The sequence below is a fragment of the Gobio gobio genome (genome assembly GCF_949357685.1).
Source record: "Gobio gobio genome assembly, chromosome: 14".
Lineage (NCBI taxonomy): Eukaryota > Metazoa > Chordata > Actinopteri > Cypriniformes > Gobionidae > Gobio > Gobio gobio.
In genome coordinates this window covers 32,990,232-33,005,417 of record NC_137107.1, presented here as the reverse complement: position 1 = coordinate 33,005,417, position 15,186 = coordinate 32,990,232, and the positions used below count along the sequence as shown (strand labels likewise).

Here is a 15,186-nt window from a genome sequence, read left to right as displayed (position 1 = left end):
TTCCTAAGCACTTATGTTATCTAGGTAAGCAGCTCGCTTGGTGGTCGTGACGTCAAAATGTGTTGAACATCTTTAAATGGCACACGTAACTTTTTAGAATAATTAAAATAAGTGATAGTAAAGATTTTTAAAGACATTTTGTTGTGGGGAAAAAGTGAAACCGCAAAGCTGGTGTTCTTCGGCGCCCCCCAGTGTTCATGACGGGATACTGTACTGGAGACTTCCTGTATCTGTGTGTAGGGTGGGACAGCGGAAGCGGCGGCTAGCAGCTCTGACAGAATCATTTTTGCCTGCTAGGTTTGGGACGTATTGTACCAAAATGCCGGTAAGAAATTATTAAACGTTACAATTTAATCAAAGACCGTGATTGTTTGCTTCATGAGCAGCTGTTGTGCCACGTTTTAGAGCTGGAGCGAAAAATATTTTAGCATTATTAGCCACAGAGCTAACCTATACATTATCTTACTCTGGGCATTTTTCTACAAATGTAACAGTTTTACAAAGACGTTTTATTATGTTTTGGTCTTTATGCTTAATTGACCAATGTATATGTATATCGAACTGTCAGAAATATGTTGCTGAAACAGATTTGTTGCAATTTGTTCATGGTGCAAACAACTGGATTTCCTCATTTGCATTGAGTGCAGTGATAACTGACTGATTATCTACAAATTAGTCATTTTAAAAACAAGTTTGCGGTGTTAAAGAAATAATTCTTGATTTTTGACCTGCATTTGATGTTTTCCCCACTCTCTTCAGGCTTACCACTCAAGCCTGATGGATGCAGACACCAAAATGGTGGGGAATATGGCGTTATTGCCCCTTAAAACACAGTTTAAGGGTCCTGCTCCTAAAGAAAGTAAGAAAGTTTGCTTGGTTTTAGGCAGTACTGCGAGATCTGAGATGTGAGATTCTTCCTTAAATGGCCATCATTAGTAAAGCGTATTTGACAAACCAGCTGTTCCTTCCTCTTTCCATATTCAGCCAAAGACACGGATATTATCGACGAGGCCATCTACTACTTCAAAGCTAATGTTTTCTTCAAGAACTACGAAATTAAGGTAAGGGGTGAATATTCGTAGGCCAACAGGAAGTGTTCACGAACCTGAAAAAATTTACTTGCGTGCCTTAACACGAATTCATAGCTCTGTCCTGACTGAGAGAATAAAGGTTCTCTCTGTATCCTCATTGTAACTTGTTACATGTATGCATATGCACGTAGTTTTTTTTTGTTGTCTTTTTACCTTAAACATTGAGGTTTAATATTAGATTTTAATTCATTATAAGCACTTTAAAATCAGCATGAACTTTGCTATATTGTAACTTGTTACATGGATGCATATGCACATAGTTTTTTTTTTTGTCTTTTTACCTTAAAACATTCAGGTTTAATATTAGATTTTAATTCATTATAAGCACTTTAAAATCAGCATGAACGTTGCTATATTCTTTACTTCTCTGTTGTGACGTAGCCTATATCCTTTTTTTTTCTTTTTTTCTCGTACCCTATATCCTTTTTCTTTCCCTCTTTCTCGTAGCCTATATCTGAGCGAAACAGTTTCTCGAACAAGAAAAAATTTGAGAACGGGATTTTATTTTGTCCCTCAGAATTGGTTGGATTGTTGTAGTTGCCATTTGATGTGATGTCATTTGAGTGACCGGTTGTCCCCACTGATCTATATAAAATGTTCTCTATATAGATCAGTGGTTAACAGTTCTATATAGCGCCATCAGAGAATAGAAGTTACTGCAAAAGAGAGGGGAAATTATTTTGATTAAAGATTACGAGAGCACATGTATTTAAAATAATAATAATAATGGTCTGCATGGATTAATATTGTAAAATAAACTCTGAATTTAATTAGTTTTACAATTTTGATGAACTTTGCAACATTGACTATTATTGAACTGAATAATGACACTATTGTCGTCTGCTTTATAGCTAAAGTTGGTTTTGTTTCATATTTGGTGAACTCTGCAACATTTACACTATTATTTTCCTATTTATTACTGTGAAGATGCTTTGACACAATCTGTACTGTATTAAGCGGCTTATATGCAGTATATAAATAAATTAAAAATTAATTTCTTTAATTTTGATAGAATGAGGCTGACCGAACTTTGATCTACATCACGCTTTACATCTCTGAATGCCTCAAGAAGCTCCAAAAGGTAACTGTTAACAAAAATATATATAAATATTCAGTGATTAATCATTTGTCAGGTGGTGTTGGTTTTCCTCATAGCGAATGCTTCATAAGTGTCTAACTACAATCTAATAAATGATTTCTAGTGCAGTTCAAGGGGCCAAGGAGAGAAGGAGATGTACACGCTGGGAATTACCAATTTCCCCATCCCTGGAGAACCTGGCTTCCCACTGAATGCAATGTATGCTAAACCCCTCAACAAACAGGAGGAAGGTATGGCACAACAAAGTCAAAATTTTGCTGAGTCTGATTAATTTTCACATCCACTTAGACCTTCTTTATGATGAGTTTTTTATTAGTGGTATTATCGCCAAATTGATCTAGACACCATCTTTTTCCTCTGGACAGAAACGATGAGGGCTTACCTGCAGCAAATCCGACAGGAGACGGGACTGAGATTGTGTGACCGTGTGTTCGACCCTCAGACAGACAAACCAAGCAAGGTGATGCTTTTTTTAAATATAAGTTTTTTTTTCCCCTTTGCATTGTGACAATTATTTGAATTACAATTAAGCAAATTTGTGTTGTTACTGTAATACAAATATAATAATTTGAGAAAAGCAAGGGAAGTTGTTTTAAAGTTGTTGTTTTTTTGTGGCATTATTTTAATAACAGTTAAACACATTTTTCCTCTGAAGTTTTGTTACTGTAATACAAAAAAGCAAGACCATTTTTTAAGGATTTATTTAGGTTTTTTGCTACATTATTTTCATGACAATTATACAGAGCCCCGCACATGACAGATAAAAATAAAAAAATGTATACAGCATATTGTGGCCCTGATTTAAAGGTGTAGTGTGTAGTATTTATGAGGATCTATTGACAGAAATGCAATATAATATACATAATTATGTTTTCATTTCTGTATAAAGAACACAATGAACCGTTATATTTTTATAACCTTAGAATGAGCCATTTCTATCTACATACACCGCAGGTCCCCTTACAATGAAGTCAACATTTTGCGCCGCCATGTTTCTACAGTGGCCCTAAACGGACAAATTGCTCTACAGAGCGCTAGTCACTCTCTGCGCTCTCCGACGAAAACAATTTTGTCCTGTGCAGACCACCGTTAGCCTAGAAATCTAGACGCACCCTAGCGGCAGCAAATATAATTTGCATCCAGGGTCGTCTAGCGACTCTCCGTAGACTTGCGAGCTTGAAAAACCAAACTCTAGTCAGGCCAATCACATCGTGTATAGAGTCGGTGGGCGGGCTTAACATAATGACGGCAGAGTTGTGACGGTTCCGTGTGAAATCCCTGCTAACAAAGAACGTTACGCCACTGAAGTCATTCTTAAAAAAGGAAGATGTGTTCTGAGTTTTGCAGACCGGAATACGGCAAAAGTTTAATCTATCAACTAGCTCCGCTGGTGGGAAAACGCATGGGACCCGCTTGTGATTGTTGTCACCACTGGTAGCGCTCTGGTTCCTATTGTGTGCAGAGGGAATTTGAAAGACAACCGTTTATCCCGCCCCTCAGATTGAGTAATGCCAATGGTGTGTTCCCAGACCCAACATCTTGATGTGGGTCTGGCTTGTCAGGCTAGACCACCGTAGTTTCTATATGTGCTTCGAAAGGGAGGGCACGAGCGGAGGTTGAATGCAATTCACAACCTCACTGCTAGACGTATTAGTAAGATATACATTATATACATATAATTTTTTTCCCTATGTCATGAGCTGGGCTCCGTACAATTAAGCATATTTCTTGCTTTTTTTTTTTTTTTTTGCATTATATTAATGGGGTCACAATGCAAAATATAACAATTATATACAACTTTCTCTTTACGATTTAATATTTGTATAAAAAAAATATTTCGGATTTGAATACAACTTATATTTAAATATTTTATTTATTTACTTGTATATAAATACTTATTTATCTATTCATTTATCCATTTTCTTAAGATTCACCAAAAGTGAATGTTTGAAATTCATGTTATTTGACTAATTTCTAATCAAGTGATTATGATAATCATTCAAATGTCTTTGGTCTACAGTGGTGGGTGTGCTTTGTGAAGAAACAGTTCATGAACAAAAGTCTGTCTGCACCTGGCCAGTAACAAACCACTCAGGATCGCTCTTGGTGCTTCTGCGTGGGATGTGGATGTTTTTTTTTTTTTTCTTCTTTACTGTGTATGCGAGCGTGTTTACTCTGATTCTGTTGGAGTTTTTTTTACTGGTGATATCAAGCATATTTGATTTCTGGCCTGTCATGTAAAGCAGGAGCTGATCAAATAAAGATTTATTGAAGAGAAACAGCATCTCTCGTCAGTGAATGAAGACATACTACTAATACAATTGGTGCCAGTGTTATTTTAGTAATATTTATATTAGTGTTAGTACTATAATATTATATATTAGTGCTGTCAAATCGATTATTGGCATCTAACATAACATTTTGTAAATATATATGTGTGTGTACAAACAAATCCACAGCCATTGCGCGTCTCCAGCAATACAGCAGTTTCATTACTGAATGAATCTGCATTTTTGAACGAGTCAGTTTAATGAATGATTCAACGACTCATATTTCAATAATTCATATTTACAAACTTTAATGTTAGATGCGATTCATCGATTTGACAGCACTAATTTATATACTACCGGTATTATTTATTCATTTTAAAATTACCTTTTTATTTCAGTTCTCATTTTAGTTTTAGCACTTGTGCTTTTGTCATTTATATAGTTTTAACTTTTTAATTTAGTCATTTTAATACTTCAAATCATTATTTCAGTTAGTTGCCAAGGCAATATTTCTTATTTTTGTTTTAATAAAATTATACTTAATTTCAATTAAAACATTTTATGTACGTATTATAGTATTTATTCATGTTTTGAATGTGCTTTTTTCCATTTTCATTTAAGTGATTGTCATTTTTCTTAGTTCATTTTTTTTAGTACTTCAACTAAATTTTAGTCGGTTGCCAAGGCAAAATTCTAATTTATTTAAGTTTTTCCATCTAATATTTAGATTTTATATGTATTAATGAAAACTACTTTTAATCGTTTTAGTTAACAAGAACAACACTGCTTGGTGTGTAGTGAGTTCATTATAAGGGTTTTATTTATTTAAACTTATTAAAGAACAAATGATTGCTGCAGAAAGAAATAACATTCATATAATGCTCAAATCCATAAGCCACCAAGGATCATACAAACTGGAGTAAAGCTATGGTATTTCACACCACTGAATCAAATCAAAATGTGATCAAGACCAACTGAAAATGTAGAATTATTGCCATATTTTTTTTTAACAATAAAATTACATTTGCATTAATACACAACAGCAAACAACTCTCACTCTGAAAACAAGTGTTGCCAAGAATCTTATGCACCCTTAGAAGTTATTGAGGTAACTGCTTATTACACGACTGACATAAGACATAAACAACAGGACGAGACTTGAGAATAAAACATAAGGACAAACGGTATATATGTAAGACAAATGCTACATTTTAATGAGCAATTACATGATGGAGCCTTCGGGAACAGAAAGAGTGAACAGGATACAGTCATAAATGAGGTTACAAAATCTACATGTGTGGGGTCGGGGGACATCACAAACAAATGACTGATAGAGCTATGGTACAATACATCATATTTACATACACAAAAAATACAGCTTTTAAGCTTACCATTTATACAAAAAATATTCTCTGTCTCATGCAAATATGTAACTTTTTGGTTTGTCCAAAAGAGGATTCCAGCTCAAAAACTGAATAGACGCTGAGACGGACTTGACATCACTGAATACAATTTTCCTTTTTAATAGGAGAACAACTTAAGGCAGCAGAGAAAGAGATGGCCCTTTGAGAGACATCTGTGGTATTGTTTTTTTTGTGGTTTTTTTAAGGGAATAGGCCTGTCCCGACATGTCAGTGAGGAGAGAAATCAGCATCGATTCTGATCATCAGCCTCTACTAGTACCATAAACGCACAAAACACGCCCGAATTGCATAAAAGACTGTTCAAAACTGATGGCTCAGTGGCAGATAAAAAAGCGAGTCAAAACACAAGTGTCATGCAGTAAATTTCATCATAATTAAGATAATAAATAATTCAGACACACAAGAGGGTGGGGGGGGGGGGAATCGACATTAACAAAACGTGCTATAACTCACACATTCAGATAAAATAAAAAAACGAATTAACCAACGGTGGCTTTGCTGATATCCCTAACTGGTGCTACCCCAAATAACTGGTGAATAAAATAAAGGCGATCCCCTATTAAGGTTTGTAATTGCCATATACAGGGGGGCTGGTTAGAATTCAATATATACGATGAAGCATTGCCACACAAAAATGTGATTCAACACATCAGTTAAACCTATTAAATTGATATGAGCTTGTAATGGATTTTTAAAATCAATGCAGAAATAAATCCTGAAACTGAGATGTCTGTCTTTGACCTCAAGATATGGAGATGGAAACTGATAGCATATGTATAAACAAATGTAACCGTGATGGGGCATCTAGTCGAATGCCATCTCTTGGCTTTTCCTCACGCAGCGGGCGACTTTCCTTTTGAATTCACCGTTGGGGTCGTCTCTCCATTCTTTCTGCAAGCCAAACACAAAAGTGAAGGTTTTAATCATCGATTCAGAAGAACAAAAACATGAATTGGCATTCATTGCCCATTTTAGTTAGAGTGACATTTCAGAGTGAAGTAAGAAAGGACTTGAATTTATCCACTGGCATTTTTGGGGAGGCTTTTCAGTCAGGATGAAGAAACTTAAATTGTAATGCTGCTTATTCAAATCCATCTTTTTTGCTATTTAAGGGATAGTTCACCAAAAATGTACATTTTATCATCATTTACTCACCCTCGTGTTCCAAACTTGTATGAGTTTCTTTCTTCTGTTGAACACAAAAGATGATATTTTAAAGAATGTTAATGACCAAACAGTTGATGGTAACCATTGACTTCCATAGTAGGGAAAAAAAATGGCTACTGTCAACTGTGTGGTTACCAACAGTCTTTAAAATATCATCGTTTGTGTTCAACAGAAGAAAGAAACTCATCCAGATTTGGATATTATGATATAATTTTAATTTTTGGGTGAACTATCCCTTTAATGCTGTATTCATCATTAAATACATAAAAAAATTTGAGTTAAAATGAGACCTTGTAAATTTTTACCCATTCATTTGATTAGATTTTGATGAAAGGTTTAAATGACCATTACATCAAAATTGGCAATTCTTTTTTCTTTTTTTTACAGAATATATTTATATTTTTATAACAGATTCACAATTTCTGATTCATGCAGTGAATCTAAGTATTTGTTACGGTTAGCAAAAAGTTTCAGGTATTTTTATTTTGGGAAACTTTTACTTATTCCAAAGCATAATAATCACACTTTTTACTCCACTATGTTCCATAAAAACATTGTTCCTCGTTATTACGAACTGAAGAAATCACCACCTCCGAGACACAAGAACAATGTCCGATTCATGAATGAGTTGATTCTTTCCAATGAACCTGCTGAATTGGTTTTACAAATAACACTGAACAACCATTTGTGAATCGGACAGATCCTATTGCAGCTGTCCTTGAGCCGACAACTCACTGATTCAATGAGCCAAGCTTGAAATGTGCGAGCAAATGATGGTGTGAAAAGTAAGTTATTAATTAAATTGCATAATGAATTGTCAATGAAATATATAGGTTAATATTAATAATGACCATGCAAATGACCAGAGGTGGGTAGTAACGAATTACATTTACTTGAGTAAATTTTTTGGGTAACTTGTACTTTTAGAGTAGATTTAAAGATGGGTACTTTTACTCTTACTCAAGTAAATTTCTTGTGAAAAAACTGTACTTTTACTTAGTTACATTCGGTGGCGTTCCTCCGTTACTGTCAAATGGTAATAATTATATTATATATATTAAAATAAGTTAATATGACTTTCGCAAGTCTCGCGAAACGTTGGAGAGGCTGCTTCGCGAGAGGTTGCTACGCATCTCCCGCTTATAATTAGTGTGCGTTTAGTCGGAAGATGATGGCCAAAGCAGAGGAAGATGTGTGTGAGCTACGGGAGGCAGATTGCCCGTGGCCTCAACTTCAGTCTATGTTTTCACTCCAAGATGTCAAAAAGAATAGTTTCATAATGCGATGCATGTTGTGTGCACCAAAACGAACTGACATCTCTCAGCATACAAGAAAAGAAACACCCTGAAAAGAACATGTAGCGGTAAGTGTCACAATGATGCCTATATTTGAACACTATTAACGGTCATTTGGTAACTATGGGAAATGTTCCCTTATTATAATACTATTTCACACACTGTCCGAGTGTTTTCCTCATATGCGCTCTTGTGCAAGCAATGACAAATCGTTTGAATCCTCCAAACAACACACGTCCACGAACAAACGTTCACATCTTCACATTTACATATCCTTTTCTTCACAAAACGAAACAAATTGAATAGCCAAATGTGACGTCTTGCATAAATACACAAATCCGGACAGACACCTGTCTGAAGTGTAGAAAATACATACAAATAAAAACTGTATTGTATTTTATTCCTACCTAAAGAATAGCCTATATACTTATAAAAATATAAAAACAAAGTATGTTTTAAGAAGAGCTCTAGTTAGCCCAGCACACCATTAATTTACACTGTTTAACCATTAATCACACACACACACACACATATATATATAAGATTCATTAGTTTACATTAGTTAACATGAACTAATAATGAACTGCACTTATAAAGCACTTATTTATCTTTATGTTAATTTAAACATTTACTATTGCATTTTTCAAATATTGTTAACATTAGTCAATGCACTGTGATCTAACATGAATAAACCATGAACAGCTGGATTTTTATGAACTAACGTTGACAAAGATTAACTAATGCTGAACAGAGGTGTTGTTCATGGTTAGTTCATGTTAACTAATACATTAACTAATGTTAACTAATACAACCTTATTGTAAAGTGTTACAGAGAGGTGTGTGAAAGCTCTCCAAGTAGCCTGAAATTCAGGGTTTTCACTTCTTAACAATCAGATCGAAAGTAACTAGTAACTAACTACTTGAGTAGTTCTCATCGAATACTTTTTTACTCTTACTCAAGTAAATATTACGATTGTTACTTTTACTTTTACTTGAGTAAATATTTCCGTAAGTACTTGTACTTTTACTTGAGTACAGATTTTGGCTACTCTACCCACCTCTGCAAATGACATAATTCTAGTATGTTTGCATAGCGTTAAACTTATGTTAACCCGGCAGTTAATGTTTTGCCCCAAGTGGCGTCTATACATTATATTTTTATTATATTTGTTGCCACATATTTACATTTTCCCCTCATTTCTAAAATACTATATGGTATATTATTTCACTTGTTGCAACACTTGAATTATCAGCAACTTAAAATGATGTTTTAGTATATTAAAGTTTAATATTTTGACAGTGTATAAGCAGTGTTGGTAAAGAAATAAAAATGTTGCTTATTTGCAATATATATATTAAATGTCTGCCTAGTGCTGACTAGAATAAATATAGGGTTAAACGATCAGTACTTTTTACTTTTAATACTTAAATACATTAAAAATCAAGTAATTTAGTACCTATAATTTTATTGGAATATTATTTTAATGGGGTATCTGTACTACTACTCAAGAACTTGATTTGTGTACTTCGTCCACCATTGGTTTCATGCCAACTTTAAATGTGACATTTTTGGAGTGAAACAATTATTATTATATTAATGTGTGTTAAATTACTGCATTATCTATTTGCCAGTGTTCTAGAATGGTTGCAATTCCTACTTTTTTTTTAATCAGTTGATAAATCAAGTAATTTCATAGGCTGAGCACATTGATACATTTACATGAAATGTGAATCATTTTTGATTAAAAAAACAAAAACTATGGCTGAATCCAAAATCGCCCTCTTTACCCTCAAATAGTGCATAATTTGAGGGGACAGCCATTTGTGGTGGTGTCCGAAACCATAGTGGATGTTATTCTAGTGGAGTGCACTTATTCTATCCCACATTGCACCGCAATAACAAGTGTACAGCCGATGTACACTCAACGGCTGACCGAATTCACTTACTTGTTTTCATTCACTCCTTCAAGTGAACTGTATTAATGGAAAAATGTAGGGAATAGTGATTGAGGGTTTAGGGGGCGATTTTGTATTCAGCCGATTGTTTCCTTCAAGAAAAATGTGCTCTGGTGAATTGCATAAAACCAGGAATGTTTATAATGTAAAGAAAGTTAATAAGGTCCATTTTGATTTCACAGTGACTGCCATTATAAAACGTGACTCAGTTATCATCAAAAAATCACTAAACTTACAGCTGCATCCACATTGGCTGGCGAGTCACCATTAGGGTCAGCTAACATGGAGATCACACTTATCATGATGGTCTCTACGGTGTGGATGGGCAGCCAACGCTCCTCTGGCTTCTCATAGCCAAATTTGTCCTCTCCTGGCTCATGTAGGATTGAAATGCACACATCTCCGTTCTTCGCAACTGGTTAGAAATGAAGAATAATATCAGTGTCTGCTGCTAGGGGTTTTCACCAAAACTGACAGGTACTCACCATTAGGATGCCAAATCTCCGTAATAAACTTCATCTTAGGAGGTCGAAGTGGGTAATCATGAGGGAAAATTAGATGTGCCTTAAAAAATCCACCCTCACTATGAATCAAAAACAGAAAAAGTGAGTAAATGGTTTTGATGGAAGAGATTTGACTAGATTACAGCTTCTTACTTACAGCTAAATCCAAACAGCACATGGCTGGTAACAGGATTGGTTACTTACAACAATGTGTCTTGAGGGCCGATTACAACAACCTCCCACTGATAGATATCATCATCATCAATCAGACCAGCAGAAAAACCTTCCACTGGGTTTTTGTTGAGCTCTGTAAGATGTAAAACAAAGATGAATGTCAAAGCATTTGTTTAAAGACACACACACATACATACATATATATATACATATATACAGGGAGTGCAGAATTATTAGGCACATTGATTTTCTGATCATATTTTTTTTCCAGGCACATTTGACCAATTCCAAACCACAGTAATCCTAATAACTACTATTGATTTAGTATTTAATAATGTATAAGTGATATATAATTGTTCATGAAGGCTGGAAATGAAAATCACCTTATATTCAGGTGTGCAGAATTATTAGGCATATTTTCTTTTACAGATAAATTGAGCCAAAAAAGAGATTTAACTCAGACTGAAAAGTCAAAAAGTATTAAATGCCCATGAGAAGGATGCAATACTAATGCAATACTAGACATTGCAGTTAAGGCATGACCATTGGACAGTGAAATGCTCGTTGGGTCAGCAGGGTCAGACAAAAACAGGTGGTGAAGAAAAGACACCTGTCAACTGCAAAAGAATTAAGAATTAAGGTGAAGAATTAGGGGTGAAACCATCAGGAACCCTTTAGTCTCCAGCGCCACCATTTTCCAAAGCTGCAACCTACCTGGAGTCTCCAGAAGTGCAAGGTGTCAGGATCTCAGAGACTTCAGTTAGGTAAAGAATCCTAAAAAATGACCCCCACTAGATAAGAATCACAAGCTGAAGTGTTGTAAAATACATGAAGAAGGTTTTTTTATAGGCTTTATGGACAGATAGGTTGAGAGTGACTCTTGAAGGACCAGCACCACATCCTCTAGTACCACTGTTTGAAGAATTCATCTTCCAGAATCTGGCAGTACGTTTTGGGAGTTCATTTTAGTCCATCCTGAAGTCCGTTTTGCAGAGATGGACTAAAAATGAACTCCCAAAACGTACTGCCAGATTCTGGAAGATGAATTCTTCAAACAGTGGTACTAGAGGATGTGGTGCTGGTCCTTCAAGAGTCATTCTCAACCTATAAAACCTATAAAGCCTATAAAAAAGCAGGCTTCATGTATTTTACAACACTTCAGCTTATGATTCTTATTTAGTGGGGGTCATTTTTTAGGATTCTTTACCTAACTGAAGTCTCTGAGATCCTGACACCTTGCACTTCTGGAGACTCCAGGTAGGTTGCAGCTCTAGAAAATGGTGGCGCTGGAGACTAAAGGGTTCCTGATGGTTTCACCCTTAATTCTTCACCTTAATTCTTAATTCTTTTGCGGTTAATAGGTGTCTTTTCTCCGCCACATGTTTTTGTCTGACCCTGCTGACCCAACGAGCATTTCACTGTCCAATGGTCATGCCTTAACTGCAATGTCTAGTATTGCATTAGTATTGCATCCTTCTCATGGGCATTTAATACTTTTTGACTTTTCAGTCTGAGTTAAATCTCTTTTTTGGCTCAATTTATCTGTATAAGAAAACATGCCTAATAATTCTGCACACCTGAATATAAGGTGATTTTCATTTCCAGCCTTCATGAACAATTATATATCACTTTTACATTATTAAATACTAAATCAATAGTAGTTATTAGGATTACTGTGGTTTGGAATTGGTCAAATGTGCCTGGAAAAAAAATATGATCAGAAAATCAACGTGCCTAATAATTCTGCACTCCCTGTATATATACATATATATATATATATATATATATATATATATATATATATATATATATATATATATATATATATATATATATATACATATACACATATATACATATATATATATATACATATACACATATATACATATACACATATATACATATATACATATATACATATATATATATATATATATATATATATATATATATATATATATATATATATATATATATATACACACACACACACACACACACACACATTAGATTACATTTTCTGTCATCTAATGCTTTGATGTTAATATTTTAATTTGTAGGAATAAAGAAGTAAAGCTTGATCTAAATATCGCCATGTACTAATATGCTTGTAATCGTATTTAATGAAACCAAAATATATGTGTTGGTGTCGTTTCCTCCTTGGCAGGCGAATAATTTGTATACTGCATACTAACACGTGTTAACTGATACTATGATCAGCTACAATTAAATTTTTAACATCCATTACTATTATTTTAAATTATATAAAATGCTTTGTTTACAACTAGGTTATTTTCTTAAATACAGAGTATAAGCTTTGTGATCAACATGCTTATACCTCACCAACTTATTCAGCTAGCCTGCTAGCCAAACCTTCTGACCTTATTACTTTACAAGTGGACATAATAAGCCCATAAGCTCTTGCGCAAACACAGATACGGTGGGTTTCGTTACACGCTATGTGATTTTGTTAAAGAGTACAGATAGTGTGAATAAGAAATAGTAAATATGACATAGTTAAGACTTGTACTATTCACGCTAACAGTTAGCCACCTACCTGCTAGCTGTTTTCGCAGAAGCAGGGCCGATTGCTCCGTCATTTTATTTCAACTACTGTTAACAAAATAAATACTTTCTCCAACGATGAAAGAACGAGGTAAAGTCGCCGCAATACTGGAAGTCAAAGTTGTTCGACACGCAGCTCTTGGACAGTGTGTATTGAGATCTAACGTTACTTCACATGCGCCGGGAACTGATGCATGTTATACTGGCACTGACCTCAAGGCTGTGTCTAATAGGTACCTGCTTACTATAGAAGTATTAGGAATCTTTTTTGAGTTATGATGGCCAAAGTGTTGCATGCGGTTATGACGCCCTAAATCGCCGTCTATGTAGTTAACTTAGCTCACTAGGTTTTGAGACCCAGCCAAAGCCAAATGTTCCAAACAGCCACACTTTTGTAGCTCATTCTTCTGCTGAAAATATCTGATATTTATTTTCTTATTAACAGAATTCTTCAATCGTGATTATCAAATGTTTTAATATAAAATACAAGATACAATACAAGCTAGAAACCGTTTCCAAAAATGTATCCTAATGTATTAATATTTTGTTGTAGTGGAAGTACGCTACATCCTCGGTGCATTTTCCATTTTTAAATAGTTAATGTGGATTTATTTACGATTTTAAACATTATACATAATAATAAAATCTCTGTTAATAAAATTCATTACACTCAAATAAAATGTTTCTCCAAACATTCCACCTTTCATTAAAATTTTAAATGTTTTTAATTTAATTTGAAGATGTCGACTAGACTTAAGTGAGTAGTGTTGTTATTGTGTTGTGTTGTGTTGTGTTGTGTTGTGTTGTGTTGTGTTGTGTTATGTTAACTAAAACTAAAACTATTAATTACAATAACTTTAAAATAAATATATTTTTTTTAAAAACGATTAAAAACTATTAGAATGATAAATGTTGTGCCATGTTATTTTTATATTATATGAATATTATTATTAAATGTTTTTCATTTCTATTGTTAGAAATATTAGGAAAAATTGTTTTGCTTTAAATGGGAAATAGCCTATACTGGTAATTTTGTTTACGGAAATTTCCTTTAACCTTTAAATCTGTTTACGGAAATTTCCTTTAACCCTAAATCACAACACAATGCAATGCACCTGTGAAAAATAAATACGCAAAATCCCTCACGTGTACATACATAATTTTAAACGAGTGGTGAATGTTAGTTGCCGTTCACTGATGTGAAGTGCAATTACAAATGATATACACTAGATGACAGTGTCTGCTTGAAATTTCTCATCCCTAATGTAAGAACCGCAGTAACATACATTTTGTGTTTTAGTTTTGGCTGGAATGTAGTAACTAATAAATAATAAAGTTATAATATGTGCTTATTCATATGATCAAATATCTTAATATTTCAACACCAAACTTGAACTGCCTTCAGATCAACCTGAATCTGGTAAATCTGAGTGGATTCACAAAGTCTGGCCCATCCTGTATCTTGAGAGCTTTACAGTCCTCCTGACATGCCAGAATCTTACATTTGCTTTTTTACAGAACCATAAAAGGCAAACATTTGGCTTTCAGCCCAGAGACTGATACCAAACATAGACTGAATATGGGAAAGAGTTGTTAGCAAATACATTCCACATCCTTGAAACTCAAACAAGGGGATGGT

The 15,186-nt window shown here is 34.3% G+C and overlaps 2 protein-coding genes across 4 annotated transcripts; one reads left to right on the top strand and one right to left on the bottom strand.

Annotated features, from left to right (window-relative positions):
- Positions 1–218: 218 nt before the first annotated feature.
- arpc3 (actin related protein 2/3 complex, subunit 3) lies at positions 219–5,491 on the top strand. 3 transcript variants are annotated; one of them, XR_013817963.1, is made up of 8 exons: positions 219–325; positions 760–859; positions 985–1,061; positions 2,104–2,172; positions 2,294–2,420; positions 2,556–2,650; positions 4,211–4,552; positions 4,800–5,491. XR_013817963.1 is itself a non-coding variant. In XM_079835841.1 (7 exons), exons 1-7 carry the CDS (start codon positions 320–322, stop codon positions 4,271–4,273), a joined length of 537 nt encoding a protein of 178 aa, XP_079691967.1. In that variant the 5' UTR covers positions 219–319; the 3' UTR covers positions 4,274–5,281. The 3 variants fall into 3 exon arrangements, 1 of the variants encoding a protein (XP_079691967.1); XR_013817964.1 differs by having other exon boundaries at positions 4,211–4,548; positions 4,800–5,011; XM_079835841.1 differs by having other exon boundaries at positions 4,211–5,281.
- ube2g1b (ubiquitin-conjugating enzyme E2G 1b) lies at positions 5,259–13,775 on the bottom strand. The gene is made up of 5 exons (XM_079835842.1): positions 13,540–13,775; positions 11,010–11,112; positions 10,788–10,885; positions 10,539–10,717; positions 5,259–6,775 (listed from the first exon to the last, which is right to left on the bottom strand). Exons 1-5 carry the CDS (start codon positions 13,580–13,582, stop codon positions 6,689–6,691), a joined length of 510 nt encoding a protein of 169 aa, XP_079691968.1. The 5' UTR covers positions 13,583–13,775; the 3' UTR covers positions 5,259–6,688.
- Positions 13,776–15,186: the final 1,411 nt, after the last annotated feature.